The sequence below is a fragment of the Ornithodoros turicata genome, chromosome 2 (genome assembly GCF_037126465.1).
Source record: "Ornithodoros turicata isolate Travis chromosome 2, ASM3712646v1, whole genome shotgun sequence".
In the NCBI taxonomy this organism is placed as follows: Eukaryota; Metazoa; Arthropoda; class Arachnida; order Ixodida; family Argasidae; genus Ornithodoros; species Ornithodoros turicata.
Genome location: NC_088202.1, coordinates 59,013,885 through 59,036,345, shown reverse-complemented (window position 1 = coordinate 59,036,345; position 22,461 = coordinate 59,013,885). Strand labels below are relative to the sequence as shown.

At 45.0% G+C, this 22,461-nt stretch overlaps 2 protein-coding genes across 3 annotated transcripts in view; one reads left to right on the top strand and one right to left on the bottom strand.

Annotated features, from left to right (window-relative positions):
• The first annotated feature begins 2,959 nt into the window (after positions 1–2,959).
• Positions 2,960–13,915, top strand: LOC135385471 (large ribosomal subunit protein mL40-like). The gene is made up of 5 exons (XM_064614801.1): positions 2,960–3,102; positions 3,433–3,507; positions 3,573–3,743; positions 10,569–10,767; positions 13,613–13,915. The coding sequence occupies exons 1-5, from the start codon at positions 3,062–3,064 to the stop codon at positions 13,727–13,729; spliced, it is 603 nt and encodes a 200-aa protein (XP_064470871.1). The 5' UTR covers positions 2,960–3,061; the 3' UTR covers positions 13,730–13,915.
• A 3,966-nt stretch (positions 13,916–17,881) lies between these two features.
• The window catches only part of LOC135385470 (zinc finger protein 555-like), a 28,539-nt gene continuing 23,959 nt past the window's right edge, over positions 17,882–22,461 (bottom strand). For both annotated transcript variants that reach the window (XM_064614799.1, XM_064614800.1), the window contains one exon: positions 17,882–22,449. In XM_064614799.1, the coding sequence (XP_064470869.1) occupies positions 22,097–22,449 (353 nt within the window). In that variant the 3' untranslated portion in view covers positions 17,882–22,096. The remainder of the gene's footprint in view (positions 22,450–22,461) is intronic.

The window sequence follows — 22,461 nt, the reverse complement described above, 5'->3', positions numbered from 1 at the left end:
TGGTTCGTTTTTTTTTTTTTTCATTAATTAGTTTGAGAACATGATGATTCAGCCATACACTTTCTGGTTTTCTACGCTTCAGCACGACCTGGTTACTGGCACGAAAATAGATATCGCTTAGCTTCTGCTGAAATTTATAATATGTTGCCAAATGATGGTCGTTCGTCACACAGTCATCCCAATTATATTCAGCAATTAATGTGTCTACTAACTGATTATTACTATGTTTCGCATTTTGTTCGGATTGTAGTTGTTGCACTGCACAGTGTAAATTCCATGTGACTGCTACTCCATAACGATCAGCTATCTTTTCTTTGATAATGGCAGTTGTATATTCGCCTTCTGTTAACCGGACATTAAGGATACAAAACATATCTAACAAAAATATAAGCACAAGTCGGCACGAATCCCCTTCAACCCGTCCATCCTCTCTCCTCTCTGCTCGTCACCTCTCTCCTACATGACACGATCCAGTGTTGTTCGATGATTGAGATGTTTTCACCAGAAAAAGGAAAAGATCTAGAGGCAGACGAACTCAACACGGAATTCACGAAAACGTCAATGAGTGCCAGCGCCTGGGGCCAGCGCCGCGGCTCCTTTGCCTATCTGAGGCAGACGAGTCGGGTACACAGACTCAGCGTTGCCGTCTACAGTGCCCATGCGCTCGTTTCAGGCGTGAACGACAGGGCGCATGCGCATGCGGTGAACGAGCGCATGCGCAACACCTCCTAGATAAACTATTTTGCATTCCATCTCGCCACATGGATATAACTTTGCAGGAAGATAAATCTGCCTGACGCTGTGCCGTGTCTGTTAGATATATAGGTCCGATCCTTTGAAACTGCAAAAATGGGGCTCATTTTTTTGCACTGGGAACTCCTTGTCAACATCAAGACATGTGAAAATGGACTTGCACCCGAGACTTGTGTGCAGGTGATATGTAGTTCATGTGGCAACAAACATTTCGTTTTAAACAACCTCTGTAAGGTAAACAATAATGATTTCATTCAAGACCGAGCACAAAAGAAGGTTGAAGCCAGAAAGGCGAGTACACTAAAAGAGAAATAAGGAGAAGCCATTAGCACCCTTGACTTTCATTAAAAGTGGCTCAGTGTGATGCTTTTTAACACATGTACTTGTCACCAGGGTGTAAATTGCTCTAAATGTCCGCATGGTTGATGTCGGAGCAACATAGCACGAAATGTTTACTGGATATGCGCAATTTAAAAGAGCTATTTGATTAATTGAAGCATGCAGGTGAGTATCGGATGCTCTACTTGTTATGCAGACGGCAAATGGACGTAATACTCGGTTATATTGCCCTTATTCCATGATTGATGCAAAACATCATGCTTGGTTTTGAGTAACAAACGTGCATAGGCTTCAGGATGTTTATTTATCTATGCATTTATTTATTTATTTAATGGGGTCAAGGAGAATGTTTACTCAGGTAAGAGGCGGATCCAGAGGGGGGGGGGGGGGGGGGGGGCGGTTGGGCGATCGCCCCCAAAATCGTCAGTTTATACATTGAATTTCCCTCTCTTCCCTCCCCCACTACGCACTCCGACGACGAAACCGCCCTCCCCCCAATCCGAGGGTCTGGATCCGCCTCGAGAGGGGCTCCAGTGATTACTCCCGCTGAGAAGCTGTCTAGCGACAAAATTTTGCATTTGGGATTAGCGGATTTTTTGGTGACTTTCCGATATGTTCAGCGACTTTCTAGCGACACGAATATTCCTTCACAAAGTCAGGTTTCTTTGAGCTGTTTCCACTTTGCCCCATTTCTCACGCGTCGCATAGATTAGACGCACGCGCTTTCCAAAATGCCTCCTAAGTATTCCAAAAGCACCGCAAGAGCCGGCGGGTGATGCTGACAGTATTCGAGGGATAGCTGCGTCTAGCTGCGTCCAGTCACAGACTGTGACACAAGGGCGCAGTGTATCTTTTGCAAGTGTGATATTTATGCGAGACTGTCAGATATAAAGAAACATAGTAGGTCGCAAAAACACGAGAAGGCATCGGAACCTTTTGCAAGGAACAAACTGTGGCGGTAGTGATGGTGGTGGTGAAAGTTCAGAAAAACGGAAGTGTTTAAAAGTCGTAAGTTAGGGGTTCTTCTTTATAAGGAAGCGTTACTGATAAAACAGGCAGGCGATAGTTGTATTAGCGTGCCTTTCGTGTTGTTGACTGATAAAATCCAGCAATTCATTGAAAACTATCAGGTGGACTGGTTCCGGGGAGTGGGGGTGGTTCCTTAGTTGTTCTTGTTTTGTGTGATAACGGGTTTTGTGATTGCAGCATGTTGGCCTTGCTTCTCCTACGGGTCGATCAGAACAGTGGTGCATGTCTGATGCGTTAAAAAATCGTTTGTCAGTCAGTGCTTTGCGTGTCGCCTTTTTGTTCCCCTGCACTGGGGTTTTATCGCTTTTAAAGAGGTGATGGAAGGGCTTGCCGCGTTGTCGGCCTCAGAGGTGGGCAACATCACGACTAACGCGCTGGGGGAATGTGCGCCGTTGGCCGACTTCTAAGAGAACTGTGCCGACATATGTCTCAAACAAACAAGCAACAAACAAACCACCATTACGTTCGGTGGCTCCAATAACAAAACGAGAGAAAACTATGCAGAAGATGATGCAGAAAGTAAATGAAATCGGAACCTTGAACATCGATGTTCAAGGTTCCGAATTCCATTTACTTTCTCTCATTCTTATCCACTCCATCCATTTGTCATGTCCTCTTTTGGCAGTTTAACACGCTCATTCGCTGAAATATTCGGTAGGTCTGTCACCACATTAATAGTTTCGTAACGTGCAACGAACAAAAAGTGCAGAGTAGCGGCAGCGACTTTTTTTTAGCGACTTTCACTTTCAATTTTAGCGACTTTTCGGGACGCCAGTAGCGACTTCCTGTGAATGAGATTTGGCAACACTGCCACTGCGACTGCGCTATCCTTACTTCTCCTCTGTGATCCAATCCAATTCAATCCAAATTTGATGTCGTCTACTCTGAAACACGGAGTGGTCTGAAAAGCGGTGTTGTGCTATCGAGGAGCTCCGAAACCATGAATATTATAGGGCTAATTGCGAAGTTCTCGAACGTCAGGTGCGTGGATAACATCCTGCATATTAGTAGGACTCAATCGCAGTCAAGTTACTGAGTCGTGCGTTACTGCTGCGGTAAACGAGGGCGCGTCTCGTGGTTAAAGCTGAGCGACCAGAATCTGTTTACTCCATGGGTGCTTCACGGTGTAGTAATTTATCAATATTACATCGATAAAACTGCCACCGAGGCATTCCGTTCCTCTTATTCCCGCGCTTTTTGCGATATCCTTGTGAAATACTTTGGTTGGTAACAGAGCGGGGTTAGCAATTTCCCCACTTCTCTAGCGCGTAAATAAATGAATGTATGCGTAAGGAAATGTCGTTTTAACAGGATTTCGTCAGTTTACCAACTGCGTTCACTTGTGCCAACAACATACAGCGCTTTTCATACGTCCGCTCAACTCAAGTAAGTTTCTTGTACTGTCTCTAGAACGCGATTTGCTGATCAAATGTGCGATGTACCTTTCGCAGTGCAGAACCTTTGAAGAAGAAAAAACGAGTCGATCCAGCGGTCCTGAGAATGCGAGAAGAAAGACGAAAGCGCAAGCTTGAAAAAGGCATTCGCCAACTAAAAAAACACGGGAAAAAGTTAAAACCTATTGATGAGATGGAGGTACCACCTACACTGCAGAGAGAAATCAGGTAGGTCTTTAGTAACTTTCATGCTTCCATGACGCAGTAAGGAGCTGTTTTTTTTTTTTAGAAATCGTTCTTGTGAATGCCTCTCAAAGACCATGTTGTGTTGTGTGGAATTATTGTTGTAAATATTTTCCGAGTGTGTGCGGCCAAATATACAGGGTGATACTCCATAAATGTTCACCTGTGTTTGCACGTCATGCTCGACAATTACTCGAAGCAGCGTCGCAACTGCTCTTAGCAGCACCTCCATTTTGATAGTTTTGAATACGGGATTCGTACGTTTTGGATTGTAACCTTGCGCCACGGTGTTCAACTTTGAAATTTGCGAGAATTGAATCTCCTTCAGAGCTTTATACTGTACTGTTCCACATTAGCTGGCACGCCCCAAAACCCCGTATTTTGCGGCATACCGTAAAATCTATGGGAAACATTGTTTTGTCATAAAGAAGGAAGCACCACAAAGTGTGTCTTTCGAACAAGGATTATTGTATGGGCTGCCCCGTGACTATGAGGAACCAGTATGTTTGCACACCTAGGTCAGATGTGGTACAAAAGTATTGGGGAGGTATGTACGACACTGGCTCACGTCCGTAGACACTGCTATATCTATTTTTCGAAATCAGTTCAAGCATAAGACGGGACAAAGGTGGACAGAAGTGAAAACTCTGGTAACAAGCAGTCTGATGCACAAGCTGTAGGAACATGAGTGACAGATGGAGGACAATGCATGCGCTCTCACACTAGAATCTTTAAGCTTGACGTTCTAAAAACACCGGAAGCCATAGGAGGCAACACAAGTGCTACCGCATCTTGTAGTGTCCGTGGAGTTCGTACTTCCCTCGTCGCCAGTAATATAACTTCTCATTTATTCAGTTAATGACAAAACTTAGTACATTTTAGCGAAAGCCCGTCCCATGCTCCGGGCAAGCTTCGCTTCGAACAGAAGAATGCGCGAGCGCAAACACTTCGTTGTCGACCTCCTTGTCCGGTCTATCTCAGCCTCTGACACTTCTGGTATTCCTTGTCGGCGTGTGAAACGGGATGAAAAGTATGAGATCTGTTAAGGGTCTGCACTGAAACTGATGACACTTCCATACGGAAGAGAAGGAACCTGTTGCTCTTTGAAGAAAGGCAAAGAAACAAACTAAGTTCCCCAATGTGGTGAAGGAACTGTCAATCTGAATATAGCTCCGATGCAAGAATGACTTTCTGGTCTCTTCAAGCACGATAAAGGCACGTGCCCAGCAACTAGTGAATGAAGATGCTCAATCCGAGAACTTTTAAGCCTTGATGATTGTTGGAGAGGCACAGTATTGCGAGCAGGGCAGTGACAGGTTCAGGATAGAAAGTGCCAAAGAATGGGAATTTGTTGCACCGCAAGTTTTACAGCGACAACTGTTGAGGGCTCAATTTCGTGAAGATCTTGTCCCGTATGTCGCACTGCCGAAACACAAAAGAGAAGAAAGTTGCAAGACTCAGGTGAGGGTTCCACCCGGAAACCCATCTATGAAACCGATACCACTATGTTCGGCATCGACCAGAGTTCGAGGTAATTCGTTACTGTAACTAAGTTCCTTTTTTTTGGTAACTTGTAACTTAACTCGGTACTTTTGCGCCGTGATAACTTTCAGAGGAATTCGTTCCTTTTTCTGGTAATTTTGCCAAAGTAACTTAAGTTAAGTTCCAAGTTCAGCGTGAACCGCATGGCCCGAAAAGCGTCCGAATTCTTTCCGAACCGAATTCGGGATCGAACTTTTTTCGGAGAACAGAATTCCGGGCCGCTTTCGGCTCGGTCTGGCCAAGCCAGATTTCTCCTCCAAAATGGGACGAGACGCCAACCAAAAAAGTAGAAGCATCCAATGGCTATTCAGCCAGAAGGAGAACCATAGCAACGATGACGTAGCAATCGGGTCGACTGTTGCCGTGTGTGCGACTTCTACATGAATACAGGGATTATCTCATTGAGCTGGATGGTTGAAAGGCAATGTTCCCCAAGGCCAGAAGTCTTCGGCCGAAATTTGGGGTGCATTTCTGTAGCATGCGGTGATGCACAGAAAAAAGTTCGGTCCCGATTTCGGTTCGGACAGTTTTTCGTGCCATGCGGTTCACGCTTTACTTTTAACTCGCTTTTCACTCACGTCCACATATTTTCTTGCTTTCTCACTGGTTCCTTCATGGTATTTTTTTGCCATAAAATGTGATATTCAGTCAATGACAGTATTTTATTCAGGAAGTAAGCACCGCTGCCATTGAAATGAAGCTGAACCATTGTGCGCCCACAGGGAGTAAGATGCAAAGCATTCGAATAGACCTCTACCAGATAAACGTCATCATGACATTGGTAGACAGACTGAAATCGAAACAAATCGGAAGGAGAGGGCTGGGTTCCACGAACGGGCACTTGTTCGCTGCCTCCCATTGAAAGAAAAGCAGGACCAAGGGTCACATCCCTTTAAGAGACCCTATCGCAATCCCCTCAAGACCGTGACTTTCGGGCGCGACCTTCACCTCTAGCTTCGAGTGTAGTTCAATTCAACAAAATTTGTGGCGCTGTCGAACACTATGACGTGAGTCATTTGTTTACAGACAGGGAGAGGTCTATTGTTGGACATAAATGAAAACGATCTAAGCGTATTGCACTCCTCCTCAGCCAACTCAAGGCCTAACTCAACTGCTCACGTGCGCTGCACCCGTGTAATGCTATTTTGTGTCCGAAGTAACTTGGAAGTAATTCGTTCTTTTTTTTAAGTAACTCAGTAACTGCGAGTTACATTTCAGGCTGAAGAACTTCGTCATTAACTTAGTTACATTTTGCACACGGTAACTTGTAATAAGTTCTTTTTGACGGGTAACTTCTCAATCTATGGCATCGACCGACAATCTACCTGACTAATTTTTTCATTTTAAAAGTGCTTGGATATTAAAGAAAGAAATTTTTAAAGATCAGCGCTTCAGTTGACGCAGAAGCTCCAACAGTGCAACGTCACTTCCCAAGTGGAGGAATGAGAGCGAGGTGCTCAGAGGAGGAAAGGGGGCCGTCCAGACGCCCTGTAGCCAGGGAAGGGTAGCGGTAATGGTAACGGAAACAGAAACAGTGTATTACTGAAATTGGAGATGGTTACGGAAACAGAAACGCGTACCACGGTCCTCCATTACCAGAAACTGAAACGGGTTGTCGCTGCGCCACAAGACTCCCAATCATCATCATCATCAGAGACGGAAATTATCGTCCGGTATTGAATTCGGGTAATGGCGATTCGGGTATAGAGATGACATTTGAGTGACTTTTAATTTTATGCTGTAATGCTCTAAATACTACACGAGAGCATGGAAAGAAAGCACGATGCTGGACCTCGAGGGTACGTCACCCAGTTACCTCGTCCCAGTCCTCATAATTCCATGACATCAACAGATCGCTGTAATGCACCATAGCACGAGGATGACAGCCTACGATTTTGTACTTGTTTTTTCGTTTCACCGTGGCCATGGCAGTATTATTTATTACCGAGAGTGTCCGCTTATGAATGCGACATTGGATGAAGGTCACGCCCATCTTGAGTTGCTGGACTCCGAGTGACTGAAGACATGTTTGCACATTTTTGAGAAAGTTTTGCAAGATGTGCGCATCCCAACGACGTAAAATTACTTCTGTAGTGTGTACGCGTGACACCGAAGCAGCACTTGGGGGAAAAAACAGGGTGCTGACAGAGCCGGACAGGCTGTCCTCCACCAGCTCTGTAACAGCCGTTCCGTTACCGGAAACAATAACGGAAACGTAATGGAAACGAAAATATAGCAGTAACGAAAATGGAAACGGTAACGAAATATATCCGTTATCCTTCCCTGCCTGTAACTCTGAGACGGCCACGACATTCCTTTTCTCAAGGTCGCTTCTGACGTCTTCTCGTTTTTCCAGAGGGGAAATTGCATCATACTCTCAACATCCGGCGTCTGCTCTTGTCATGTATGCCGTCAAATAACAGTTAAACTACGCCACTATTTTCTGTGGGATTTTCGACAGCGTGGTCAGTGGTCCAGGAGGAATAAAATGACACTGTACTTTTAAAATCTACGGGAATGGATGTGACCATCCCTTTAAAAGGAGACTATGGACACTGTGGCCATGAAGGGGAGTATATGATGTCAGAAATCATGAAGACAAAAAAGACAGGAAGTAGGATGCACAGCCAGGAGCCCATCTTTCCAGACCAAAATCATTCTTGTGATTGATAGCCTACCGTTTGGAGAACACTGCAAAGAGAATCTTTAAGCAGAACTATATAGCATAGCTTTGTCAGTGATCCTGGTGGTTTGACACCACTTCTATGGCCTACAGACTTTGCGTGGAACAGACCACTTAAAGCTGCTATGAAAGAATTGTGGCTTCATACTGTAAAAAAAGCCTTAGTTCGGGCAAAGAAAGAGAAAGCAAAAGAAGGACTCAAAGATGGTTTACTACTCAAAAGTGGCCTAAAGTAGCACAGAAGTCATTTTTAACACCCAGTTTTCTTCCTATAAAACTGTTAAGTAGGCCAGTAAGATGCACCATGCGAAGTAATTTACACCACAGAGTTGTAATTATTGCAGAAATTGAATTTAAAATACGCCGCAAAAAGCAATCATGTGCAACGGCGGTGAAGAGCAGTACCAGCCTGGGATCTGCCTGGAACCTCGCGCTGACGCTATAAGGGGAACGCTCGCTGATTGGCCTAGAGAAATGTTGTCTGCTACTCGGCTGTTCGGGGTTCTGATAAAGCCTTTCTCCTTGCTCGGTAATGCTTCGGCCGCTCCTTCTATCCCCAATTCTCTGGGAGAACTGGCAAAACAGGTTTACGGCGGCAAAGGGACAAGGCGCTGACCCCCAGTTACCGGCGAACCAGAACGAGTTCTCCTCATACCTCCTCATCCTCGTTTTAGCTGGAGTGGCGAGTTAAGGGTGAACGCGCGCAGCTATGTTTATGTGAGTTTTTTTTCTGGGAAACAAATGGCACACATCAAAACCTTTCGCGCTATTCGGTATAATGACACACACACTTTCATCAGATGTCTTAATCTGAAATTTTTTTGGATGGCCCTCTGTACTCCTTTAATTCGCTGCTCATTGGTGAGGCAAAGGCAAACAGCAGTGTGCTTCACACCTGATGATCACACAATGGGTAAAATAAGCACGTGCGCCAACTACTATTCAAAGAGTCATTTGTGGAGTGCATACTGGTTGTGCATCAGGACGAGGACTTGTTGCAAAGCAACTTGCGTGAAGCAACAATAAGGTCAAGTACTACTGGCCATGAAGAGAGATAAATGTTGAGGCCTCAGACACACATACAGGTACTCAGAGGACGAAGAAGAATGTGAATAAATACGATGAAGTTTGTACATACAAAATGATACAGTTAAGCTTTCCTTACAAGTAAATTTTTGTGTATGCACATACACCAGCATCTCTCACTCGGACCTCGAAATTTGCGCTATGCCAGCAAAGGCCAGCTTTTGGAAACGCTGTAGCTGGACTCCCTCCAATAATAATTTGGAGGAATACGACATCTAGACGCCACAACTTTCCACGTGCATCGAATAATTACCGTGCAATGCATGCTGGTGCGAGTGGACTCTTATAGGGTACACCCTGTATACTAATTGTGCCCAGTGGCATAGCTACCGGCAGTGGAGGTCAGCTACTGCTGCCGTGGCCCAGCCGAGAAAGGATTCCCCATCATGCAGATCTGCTTGCCTCTCTACCACAGTTTGCACTGCCAGCAGAGCTTTCACACTACTGCTAAACCTGATAATGTAAAGCAGAGATCATTGTATCTGGAAGGGGGCGGGATGAGACATTCGCATCCCGTTGACAGGCTCTGAAAAAGGTGCTATGCCACTGGTTGTACTACATGGTGGAAATTAATGTTCTGAGACTGGAACCCAGAATAAGGGACAACAACACACAAAGCCTCAAGTGCCTAAGACTTTGTTTCAGTGATTTCCTTCTTTCTTTGTACTACACGTCCAGGACCCTCGTCATAAGAGAGGCGAGCTGAAATACAAAGGATAGGTACATTAAGAACTTTATAGAGAAACAAAAAAGAAAAGTGTAACAGAACTGCACTGCGTGCAGAATAACTCCAAATATGTTAAATGGCTTAAACTTTCAGCGTTTGGTTAATTAGGCAACAGCTAGTCTTTGTGTACATGAATAATAGATATCTTGAGGTGTGGAATGTGTTGTGTGTCAAAGAGGTAGTGGCAGTGACTATGATTATGTAAATTAAATATTTCCTTGAGTTTGAGGAAATGTTGTTTGCATCGTGTAACTACCAGCTTGCTTGCTACTTTGCTCATTCTTATTTCCCATGCCCCCCCCCCCCCCCCAAAAGAAAATAGGTAGAAACATTGCCTGCAGTGTGCAAAATTCATACAAGTGAGCATATAAAGTCCATAAAAATCTTTCCGATAACATGGAATACCATCACCAGGCATGAATGGGAGCGTTGCATCTCCCCTTGCCCTGATCATCCCACCCTTCTCTACATGTCTGTTGCATTATGCTGCTTTGTGTTGCGGTAATGGTAGTGAGTTTTCAACTGAAAAGGGCTCCCTGAATCTCAGCAGATGCTATAGACCCATGCTTAGACAGCATCTTACAATGTGTGCTCCTCAAAAGTGCTAGTATATCTGTATAGTGTTGAAAAATTTGTTAGTGGCACAGCACAGTAGTAGTTATTTTGTGTCCTGTTAAGCTTGCAGAAATGTACATTTTGAATGTCGAATTCATGCCTAAGGAGCTCACAGCTGCTCCAAAGGCATACACAGTGCATAATTTTGTTCCAACAGCAAGAGGAGAAGAGGTGCACCTGTTCTCACCTATGAGACCTGTCAGGAACGAGCGGCACTGCAACGTGCATGGACGACATATCGCCAGCAGATGCATCGCTGCGAGGCCTCAATGATAGAAAGGGTTGTTGCTGCACAATCCAGAGCACTAGAGGAGTTGTACAACGAGTCACCTGAGCTTTATCAAGCAGCAATTCAGGTAATGACTAGGCGTACTCATTTTTGTACTACAGTGAATTGCAAAGTAAGCCCAATAATTTCACAGCAAAGTATGGTCGAGCTTTTCCAGAACAAAACTGAAAGGTGGGGTTAAAGCTGTAATGTGGGCAGGTTCGTACATATCAACAGAGAGGGAACAGCACGAGAAATGGGACAAGAAGGAAACAACCTTCTCTTCATCCATATTGTTGTTTCCTTCTTGTCCAGTTTTTTGTGCTGTTCCTTCTCTGTTGAAGAGGGGGAATGCGCTGGCATTGATGTCGTTCCAGCAGAGCAACACAGAGCACTTACTGCCATATTTTCACTCAGCCCTGAGGGATCCCTGTGCTTTGAGGGACCCTTCCAGTAGCTTTGGCAATGCATTGGGCATGTGCTGGAAGCACTGCCGAAGCTACTAAGAGGGTCCCCGAAGTACAGGGATCCCTTGGGGATGAGAGTGAACACGGCGGATAGACTAGTTGTAGCTTTCAAGCTGCAATAAATGTATTCAAGTAAAAAAGGCATCACAATGGACACAGACTCCTTTTACATATTGTCACGAAGCGAAATGGGTCGGCGAGTCGTCCAATAAACTGCGAATGTCCCTGCTCTGGAAGTTTCTCGAAGATGATTCGTGGCAATATGTTAGGTGGAGGAAGTATATTTGACAATCAGCCACATGTGGCAACATTTGATAGAAGGTTACCCTGTATTCACACGAGTCAGTTTTCTGCCGGCTGACGCTCAGGCGGCAGAGAACGTCACCGCCCTCTGGTGCCACGTGACCGTCGCTCTTGGCGACGTCACCACTTTCTGATCTCTGGAGCGGCAGTCGGAGGCAGCCGGATATCTTGTCCTCCCGGCACAGATTCTGACGACCGACGGCGTCTGCTGCCGGCAGAAGGAGAAGGTGACGCAACGGATACTTATCGCGCTTGCTTTTTATTTCATCAGGATTGTTCTGTATGTGTCCCATACAACGGCATTCACTGTACTATGGCCAATTCTGAATTGGAACGCCAACGATGCTTGGCTTTACCGCGAAAGTGGTGCAACGACACACCGGCGCAGCAGCTTTGGAACAATTATGTTGCCTAGGATAGATGCCTACAATGCAGTGTTGCATAGGAAGCTTTTTCTCTACGTCAGACGAAACAGACACGGAATACAAAGCATGAATTTTATAAACGCGGATATTTCTTTCGCTGAACAGACGTTGACTACACACAATCGTTCGCTTGCACCTTTCCAATACATGTATAAAAACATAATAATTCGAAGCTACTCATCCTACCGAAAGGAAAATAAAAATTGATTTGATTTAATTTAATTTAATTAATTCTTGACTTCCTGTAGCTCGACATCACAGCTTCATCGCTAGTCCATCACTTGTCGGCACGCTGTAGCGCCTATATTGATGCTCCGCATCGAGATACGCTTCATCAGTGGAAAATAAAACCAAATGTGACGTCTATTATCAAAATACTCCGATAGACGTTTGGGTCGTCCACACGGAGATTTGGGTTAATGCTGTTTTACATTCCATAGCGCTTCTTCGGAACTTTGGCCCATATCTTGTCCCGTTTCTCACGTGAATGCACTCTGAACCATCCACAAGGAGCCCAAGCGCAAGAAGTTTTTTCTTTCATTGGTCGATCCTACGCTAGACATGAAATTCAAGCGCGAATACAGAAGGGATCAGAAAACTGACAGCCGCCGGGAAAATGACTCGTGTGAATGCTAGATAACGAGCGGGCGTCTTCAGACGCGTAGCGACCTCGTTTATCTCGGATATCCTCTCACTCCTTCCCGACTTGCTGCCGGCAGAAAACTGACTCGTGTGAATACAGGGTTAAAGTGACCACGATGAGATTCTGCAAACCTCTGCAAGCATATACCATGTGGTGTATGAACCAGACATTGGTTAGAAGAACAGAGATATTAACTAAAATCCAGGACCAAAACAAAGGCGACTTCTGTGACCCGACTGCGGCCGTAGCAGTAGAAACTAGGCGTGACATCACAAGCAAGTGATCTGAGCAAGTGCTGACAGGCTGCTTGTAGGGGACCTGGCAGGTGGCTACTTGCAGCTTTTTTTTTCTTCAGAACTGCAACAGCGTGGGATGCAAATGGATGCAAAGTAAAACTGCACTTTTCAGATCCAAGTCATTCTTGAGAATCCTTCACTGCTGAAGAACTCAGTTTCCTAGAATCTCTTCATGGTTCCTTAAAAGCAACACAGAAGATATTCTCTTGTGATATTTCTCCACGGGGTGATGTTTAGAAGAAGTGCAGTAAGCCTGCTCGTAATTGGCAGCTCGGCGCACCAAGGGGCAGGGTGAAAGGAGGACGAGAAAGATGGTGGTGGTACAGTAGAGGGAGATTTCTCTCCGGCTTCTATGTAACAGCTAGCCTCAGTTTTGTTTCTTAATATGCTAAATCAAAGACACCTAAGGGCAGTCAGGACTGTAGTTTGAAGAACATAGAAAACAATGACTCTAAAACATGAGAAAGTGCATCCAGTTGCATGAAAGCTTGTACTGTAGTAACAACAACAACAACTACTTTATTGTGAAATGATGAATGAGAAGTTTCAACACCAGGGCGATAGTCTAACCCATTGCTGGTAGTGATGTGGGGAATGAAATAATGAGCCCCTTCACAATAACGATCTAAGTCCTATGGTGTCCAAAAAGGTGAAAAGAGCTTTGAGAGAAAGAGAGAGGACGAGAGTCCAGCTGATCAAGAGATGTAATAAATTCATGAACATCTTTAGTGTTTTTGTTTTCTATGTTCTTTATGCTAAATCAACTAATTTTAGCCCCTTTTTCTTTGTATTCCTCTAGCCAGACCATACCCTTCTGCCTTTCTGTCTAAAGGCCATTGTTGAAACCCCACCAATCAAGGGTTACGAAGTTCCAGATGGTCTGTACGAGGACACCACTAAGAAATGGAGGCCTTGATGTTTTCACCACAATGCCGTAGCATGTTGCAACAAATTTACCAAGTCCCGTGGACGAAGTGTCCTCATCTAGATATTTCTGTGAAAGCAGACTTGTGCGTGCAGCTGGTGTCAGTCATTGCTAGTGAAATGTCTGCTGTAGGGTGCCTGAAAAATAAAGCTTTCTTCCCCCATGAGGAACCACATGGATTTGACTAGGGCCTGTTATTTTAGGCATTTGCCTATAAATGTTGCCTGTTTTTTTATCGACTCTATTGAATTGTGGCCTTTCTACGGGTGAAAGTGCGAGTGTGCCTTTCAGGCTCATGTTGAGTGCGGCACTTTGCTTTTTGTTTCTGCGTGCTTCTGCCTTTTGTTCTTTTTTTTTGTTTGGTTTTCTTCAGTACCTTGGTTTGCTAGAAGGGGTTCATGTTCTAGGGCTGTGCAAGTGCTCGAAATTTCAAGTTCGAGCCGGGTCGATCTCGTACTCGACTCGAAAAATAATGACTCGTCAACTTTCGAGTACTTGATATCGTGCCAAGCTCACGTTACATCCACATTAAAATCCATCACATATAACCTTCCGCAACGATTCCACCTTGGAAACAAGCATTCGGTGCAGCCCTGATCGAGATTCCTTCCTGCCGATCAATCAAGGATCACCGTCAATATCAAGAATTCCGCCTTCTTGGTTTCGCTATTAGCTTCGGCTAACATTGACTCGGCTACGGACTGTGTAGTGGCTATGAATGGCAAACCATCTTCAACTGGCTACTGCCCTATAGACGAGTTGCGCCCCTACATCATTGATTACGTAACGCCACTGCGCAAAGTATGCTGGTGGGCACTATGAGCTTTACAGCCTATCAGCTGATGCGTTTTTTCCGCTTCTTGTCCACCACAGGAAACCTCGAACCGATCTTCTCATGACGTCAAGTTTGCAAACAGAAAGTCGTCTTGCGCGCGCGCGCGCGTGCGTGTGTAAATGGGAGGAGTGCATGTCGCAGTTTCGTTTCTTTGGCGGGTGCGTCTTTTTCGGATCCTAGTAGTTCATAAAACTCGGGGATGTCTCACAAGAGTGAAGAAAGTGCACCTGCACATCAACCGAAAAGGGTTAGAAGTCTTCGGGGGGGGGGGCTACTTTACAAAAATTTCCAGTACGAATGCTTCGTGCAATGCGTGCTCCGCTACTTCGAATATGCCAACAAGTTCAACTACGGCCTTTGTGCGGCATTTGAATGCTCACCCAGTAGCAATAGCAGAATATATGAAGAAAAGTGGGGACAGCATCCGTTCGGTGAACCAACCAAAGATAACAGATATTTTGAAACAAGATGAACTGCTTCCAGCAAGCAAGGTGAAAGCTCTGAATTGAAAGGGAGTAGAGCTTATAGCCTTGGACTATCAGCCGCCATCTATAGTGGGAGAAGGGGCTTCAGTGCTTTAATGAAAGAAGCTGTGCCCAACTACGAGCTGCCTTTGCGTACCACTGTTTCCCGCACCCTGATTCCACGTATCTGTGATGACACGAGGAAACTTGTTGACAGTGAGCTTCGCGCGGCGATGGACGATGTAGTGTGCTCTCTATGTTCACATCAGATATGTGGACATCGAGAGCTAATGACTCATACATAAGCCTCACATGCCACTTTCTGACACCAGACTTCACCATGAAGAGGTACGTACTAAATGTGAGACACTTCCCCCGAGAAACACTTCTCTCTGCTGCTGCTTTGAATGCACTGTGAAGAATGGGGCAAATAGAGAAACAAACTTTATATTGTCGCTGACAATGGAAGGAACATTCGTGCCGCTATAAAGAAACTGATATGGTGTGAACGCTCAAAATGCCAAACAAGAGTTCTCGACTTTAAATGCCTTATGCACAAAGGGCAGGCCAATAGTTGGGCGCTAAAAACACAGTCCAGCAGCACAAAAAAGCTTGCATGATATGTTGCTGCAAATGAAAAAACCTGCTCTCCACGTGGTGCAAGAACTTGACACATGTTGGAACATCCAGTATTTGATGCTTTCAAGACTCCTGGAGCTTAAAGAAGCCGTTACTGTCGAGCTCGCAACATCTGACGCAGGTATTCAATGCTTTTCATCTTCAGAATGATGAGAAGTTGCTGACTTTGTGGAGATGTTGAAGCCCCTGTATGATGCCACAACACTTCTGAGTGGTGAGAAATATGCCACATTACCCAGCCAAATACCCATAATTCATGGGTTTCTAGAATGCGGGTCGCAGCAGAAACAAGTCGCAAGTCGCGTAGAAACAACTAGCTTTGCTGGAATCTTTGCAGGAGCTATTACTGCCGAGTTCCCACAACCCAATCTTGATGAAACTGCTGCTATGTCTTGGACCCTTGCCATAAAGCAACTGTGTATGTTCCAAGTACTCACAAGGTGACATGGGTCGAAGACACTGTGCAGCACCATGCCACACTGCCTATGGAGTATATTTCTGAGCCCCCAACAAGTGTACCCCAACCAAGCCCTCATCACAAGGGGTTTGGGAGACTCTTGACAAGCTGGCTTCAAACGTTACTGTGCCCGGACGTTTACCTGTCGAGAAAGAAATGAGTGGCTATAGTGAGGAAGGCCTTCTGCCACGAGAGAAGGACCCACTTCAGTGGTGGAAGTGTACAGGGTCACACAAGTACCCGCAACTTTCGAGGCTGGCCACGGAATACTTAGCCATACCGGCCACCTCGGTCAGAGAACAGAGCGAGCACAAGAAGAGAATGCCTTAAACCGCACCTTGTAAAAAGACTAGTTTTCCTACACAGTAGCTTGTAAATCTCTTGAAGCGAGGCGACAGGAGGTGAAGAACAACACAGACATCGACGTCGCATGTCTGTGTTGTTCTTCGCCTCCTGTCGCCTCACTTCAAGATATGTACCAACCGGCCCCATACATCCTGTGACTTGTAAATCTCTTCATGCTTCTTATGGTTCCAACAGACATTCAGCAGTGTTGTCCTTAGATGGCACATTGTTTTAATAAAGCGTTTATAATTTTATATCTGTCTTCTATGCTTTACCTATCATTTAGTGGTACGCCAAGTACTCAAAATAGACTCTATACTCGAAACAATGATTTGGAATTACCCGAACTTGACTCCAGCTAGAAAATTTTGCTACCCGCACAGCCCTAGTTCATGTATATTTAATCAAAAGATTTGACCTTTCTTGGTCTTTTAAGATCATTGAGGGCGAAGAACTCGAAGTATTATTCGATATAGCTTGGTTCGAGGCCGCTTCAGCATTCATGTAGCACAAGTCAAAGCTTGTAGTGTACCGCAGCCTTTAAATGAGCACGTTTTCCTGGATGAAGTGTTCTGAAACAGTAACATAGCTATAGAGTGTACTAAATTAACCTGCCTATTTTTGTGTTTTTGAGGGTCTAAATGCCTGCCTATTTCCATCGCTTTTAGTGCCTAAATTTCCGGGCCCTACTTATGACAAACAACATACAGCAAGAATGACGTTCTGCATGTCACATGGCGTAGTGCGCTGTTCTGAGGAAGTAAAATGTTGATTTGTTCTTTACGTCAATAATATCCCAGCTCAATAGTACACGAGCAGCTGAAGCTGGGCTAGTTGGGAGATACATGTCGACACATGAAGCATGACAGTCACTCGTCAGTAATGAAGAGCAAATTTGTTGCGGAAGATGATTAAAATAATAGGTGTGGGTGATGAAGGTCTAGGCTTGCTGTATTCCATGTTCAGTGGGATCACTGGTGACAAGAACAAGTCAGTGTTTAAACATTTGAAGGATTTCAACCTTGTAGCTGATGCCTAATCAAGCAAAATTTATACCAACCAAGCAAAGAGATGACCTTCATTTCAAAGTGGATGGCAACAGTGAAATGGCATCCTGCCCATTAGATTATGCAGGCCTTTTACTAAACTTTTGAGGAGCATCGAGCATTTCAAAAATTCCTTCAAACTGCACGAGATGGGGGGGCCCTTGGAATCAGTTTCCACCCTCGAGATCCCCAGGTCCATAGGTTTGTACATCGAGCTATGACACTTACAGGGGAGGGGTAGAGAAAGGCATTTCAATTTTGGGTTTCACACGAAGGTTTAGTGCACACATTGCTGAACTACTGTCACACTAGTTTTATTTCACTCACACACAAAATAAAGCACATCATTCAGTACCCTGTGCTTGTGCAGCATTTATTCAATATTTGTAGGGTGCAAATTTCTACATGCAGGTAGGTATGAATGTGTCAGGACTTCATAAAGAAGTCTTACATGGCATAACATCACTACTTTGACCAGGTACTTTATGACCTAGCACATTCCACACAAAAGCAGTCCACAAAGCAGCAGTTCAAAATGTCACTTCGTAAAATTTTTGTTCACAAGAACCAAATATGTGCATTTTTGCGCATATGTGTTTGTGGGTTCACAGGGACCAGAGTCCCAACTTTCTTCCGAATTTGCCTCTAAAGGACAAGGAAGGTGCCGAATTTGCAAGAGAAGGGGTTCTAAATTAAAATACTTACATGAATGTTTGTAGAGCATGGTAAGATCACTGATACAGTGAGCCATCAAACGTTGTGCCTTTTCTTTCCATGTTCATCTTTATGCACTTATGTGTGTGACACACATTCATTTGCTCCATAAGACCATCCTAACCAGCCCCAAACCAAGTAGGAACATGTTACCTTGTAATCCAGGCACGAGAACACACAGAGAGCATTTACATGAACATCCACATTTGAAACTACAAGCCTGCCTAGCTCCTTGTAATGTGAAACCACTTTCATATGTCACACACCAGTGACATATATGGGTTTTCTTATTTTTTTCCCCTCTGCGCACCCTCCCAGACATGTGCTTCGCTTCCTACCCTTCTCTCTTATAACACAAAAAAGCAATCTCTCCCCCCAAATGTTTGGCGTAACCATAGCGAGAGACATCATGCCTTCAGTCTCCCTTTACACCGTCCGCACAGATGTAAATATTAGTGGGATCATGTTCGTTCTGGCACAAGGTGGAGGCTAACATTTGGTGATGTGCTAATGAGCTATAGTCGTGTTCAACCCAAAAACAACACATCTAAGTCCCACCCTACACTTGTTTCTATTGGCTGCTATGCAAGGGCTAGCACACCATTTTGGATTCACCGCATGCTCTAGTGTGCTGTCACTTATGGGGGACGTCTGCAGATACACTAATGCTTATTTGCGGATAACATGCAGACATCTGTGGATCTGGATACCTGTTTTATGCACATTTTATTCGCGTGGACTTCAAAACGCTACATCTCAATCCGCAAACAAACGTGGCGCGGATCTGTGGATATACCCAAACCTGTCCACCCCTGTCACCTGTTTTTTGTAACATCCCAGCTGCGCTTGTGGTTGTGGATAAACCACTGCACCTGATGGTGAGGCCATATAATTCCCCTGCCAGAGTAACTCTGTCAGGGTTTCTGAGCTTCATTTTATGCCGCCATTAGGTTGAACATGGGCATACCGCTCTCTAAGTTGAACTTTGTAGGAGGCTCGTCCGTGAGCTGTGACCAGCACCATAAGCTTCACCAAGCTTCACCAAGCATCACCATAGGGAGCAACAACATTGCAACTCAGGCAGACTACAGCATGGTGTGCATCGAACAAATATTGACTGGCACACTATTGTTCAATCCGCAACAATTTTGGGAGATAAAAACATATGTCACGGATAAGCATCCTGTGAAGAGTTAACCAAAGCTGGCCTTAATTTGTTTAAACTTACTGCTTTGGACAGCAAATGTTCTAGTCTTGCCCTGCCTGATCAGATAGCATTTTCTTCGGCTACTATGAAGACCCTCTCTAGTGAAGCCCACTATATCTAGGGTCTGAGGTTTTCGAGTTTTACCCGATTCTTCCCCGAATTTACCCCCGAATCGCACATTTAGTGATTCGAATAAAACCCGATTTCTCCCCGAACCGTGGGTCTTTTTGTCGCGCGGCGCGGAACCACGGCGCACGATTACGGTAGTGGGAAACAGGGAGGGATCACCGGCGGAAGGAGGTGACACCGCAGCCGCGACGGCGAAGCGCATGGGACGCGCACGGACGTTCCCGGGGCGTCAAAACGTCGCGCGCACGCCGTGACATTGTACGCGCGGCGAAGAGACGCTCGCTGACGACCACCCGAAACGCATGGGACGCAGACATAGCGAGTGATGGGCGGCAATGTTGCCACTTCGTCGCCCACAAGCGTTCGCGCGCGAACCTCAGTAGTCGAAAGATTCTGGCGTACAGGCTTCGCACGCGAAAAAATTTGGTTTTCCGAGGTCACGCGCGCGCTTCTTCAAATCGTCGGGAAAACATTGCGGCGCACATGGCTTCCTGCAGCCCGTTCGCGATGGCTGTACCGCACCGCGGCCAAACCAACGCCAAGCAGCTTAGTAGCAACTTAGCTTTAGATAGTTCTGAAAACAATGAAGTTGCTGAAGAATCGCCGAACGTAACGGAATTCCGACGGTCTTCTGTCCTACTTGGACGCGGAAACGAAAGCGTTTCTCACGTGAAGACTTGTAACAGCGTTACAAGTTACAACAGCGTACTCGAATCCATTTGCAGATTTGCGATTACAATGCAGATTTGTATTACCATATATTTTTTAACACAGTCCTCTTCTTGTTACAGGCAGTGTTACTACATATTTTGGAAGCTGTTTTCTTTTTACATTTGTGATATGTATCACAAGCCTGAAAAACCCGATTTTTCCCTGTATCACATAATTCAAAAAAAAAATTCCACCCGAATTGGATGCTGCCATTCGCCACTTGACTTTAACCCCCCCCCCCCTCCCCCCCAATTTGGCAAAAAATATCTCCCAAAAACCTCAGACCCTAACTATATCTGTAACCACACTGAGGAAATAAATGGGTGTTTGTGAGGCAAAATATAATATGATAATGGACAAATGGCTGAAGTGGGTGACAGTGCATTTTTATTAGATAAAATTGCAAGTAACTGATGTTGGTGGAGTCATTCGGTGGCGTAACCACTCTGCATTCGTAGGTGCGCTATGAGAAACCTACCTTATGTATAAGCAAATAGAAAAGGAAAATATATATACATATATATTGTAGGACTAATGCCAAGCTCACCACCTTCGAGACTGGATTGAATATTGAAAATGAGGAGAAAGAGAGACATTGGGTGGACAGCAGTCGTGGGCTGTGCATTTTTGATTATGTTGTGCAATATCTGAACGGTACCTAAAACTGGTGTTCTCGAGCACTCGCTGCTATCCAACATAGAAATACAGTCATGTCTCGCTTGTCCAAAACTCAGTTAGCCGGAAGATTCATTATCCAGTCTGCGTGATAAGGGCAAACTTGCTAACATTAGTTTTTATCCCGTTATTCAGAATTTGTTCTTTGTACCAGGATGTCAAGTACTGGTGTGGACAGACAGTATGATGGCTACCGAGAAGTGCTAGAGGTGTCCAGCTTCTACTGGGGCACAAAAAGTCTGCATGCGATTGTTGGCTATCCCAACCATGTGAAAGTATTTCTAGCCTTCATGCCTGGACGAGAAAAGCACTGGGTGATGATGTCGCAAAAGCTACGATCTAGAACATTCTCCAGGAAAAATCTAAAAATGTGTAAGTCTCTAAAATAGCGTGTCCTAGAAGATCATTTTCTCTCTTTTTGTTTCCCCGGTGTGACCGACTGGATTAATGGAACTGCATGCATCCGTGCACTTGATCTGCTTATCCAGAAATTCGCTGTCGAGATAAGCGAGACATGACCGTACATGACAACGAATCAGTACAGATTTCCTGCAGATTTGCTCTATATGGTGTTTCACTACATGTATAGGATCACCACAAAAGGCTGCTGTGCTCACTTGCATTTAGAAGATGCAAAGCTTGTATCACACTGATTTCAGAATCCAAATTTTGCCGTTCACGTGCAGACCCTGCAGGCCATGTCCTACTTGGTGTCGTTTACAGAGTAACACAGTAATGCAGGGACACTGTGATGCATGTACTGGTGAGCAATTTTTTGTCACAATTTGTGGTCATCTAGCTCAAAGTAATTTATGATGCGTGACTACTACGTTACAACAACACTACTTCTGAAGTGCGAGCAAACTCGTGTGCTCCCAAAATTAAAACAATGCACTTAAACATGCACCCCTGTTCGATTCTAACCTGTTCCAGGGAACGTTGCTTGAACTCCACACGAACAGAGTTGTATTACCTATGAGGACAAATGAAGCTTCCAGCATGCATCCTCACTTGCATTCAGCCAGTGAAGATCCTCAAAGTTCACATGTTTAGCATAGAGCTGCTATATCTGGACACGATCGATATGATGCTTGAAAGATGGCTGTTGAGTAGGTCACCTTCGAAGTCTCACTATTTCACGTAGCAGTTGTTGGCACATTTGGCACCACAAAATTCTGTGCCCACGGGTGCCTATATCGAACCTTGTGCACCTTCAACATGTGCCTCCGTACTGCCTGAGAGGTAGCAAAAGCTTTAGTGCACACGGAACACTCGAAGTATCGGGGCCCAATGTGGACGATGGCATGGGCCCGAACACCGTTCAAAGTGGGAAATGTGGAGGGACACTTGGAGCACTGGTAAGGGGGGCCACTCTTTGTCTGGGCCTCAAATTCGGCCAGTTTTGCTTCTAGGTCATGGTCCCATTCCTCATCATCTTTGTCCGCAGTTGCCTCATGGAGAGGGGGAGATTCGTTTTCTATATCTTTTTCTGTGCATGAAA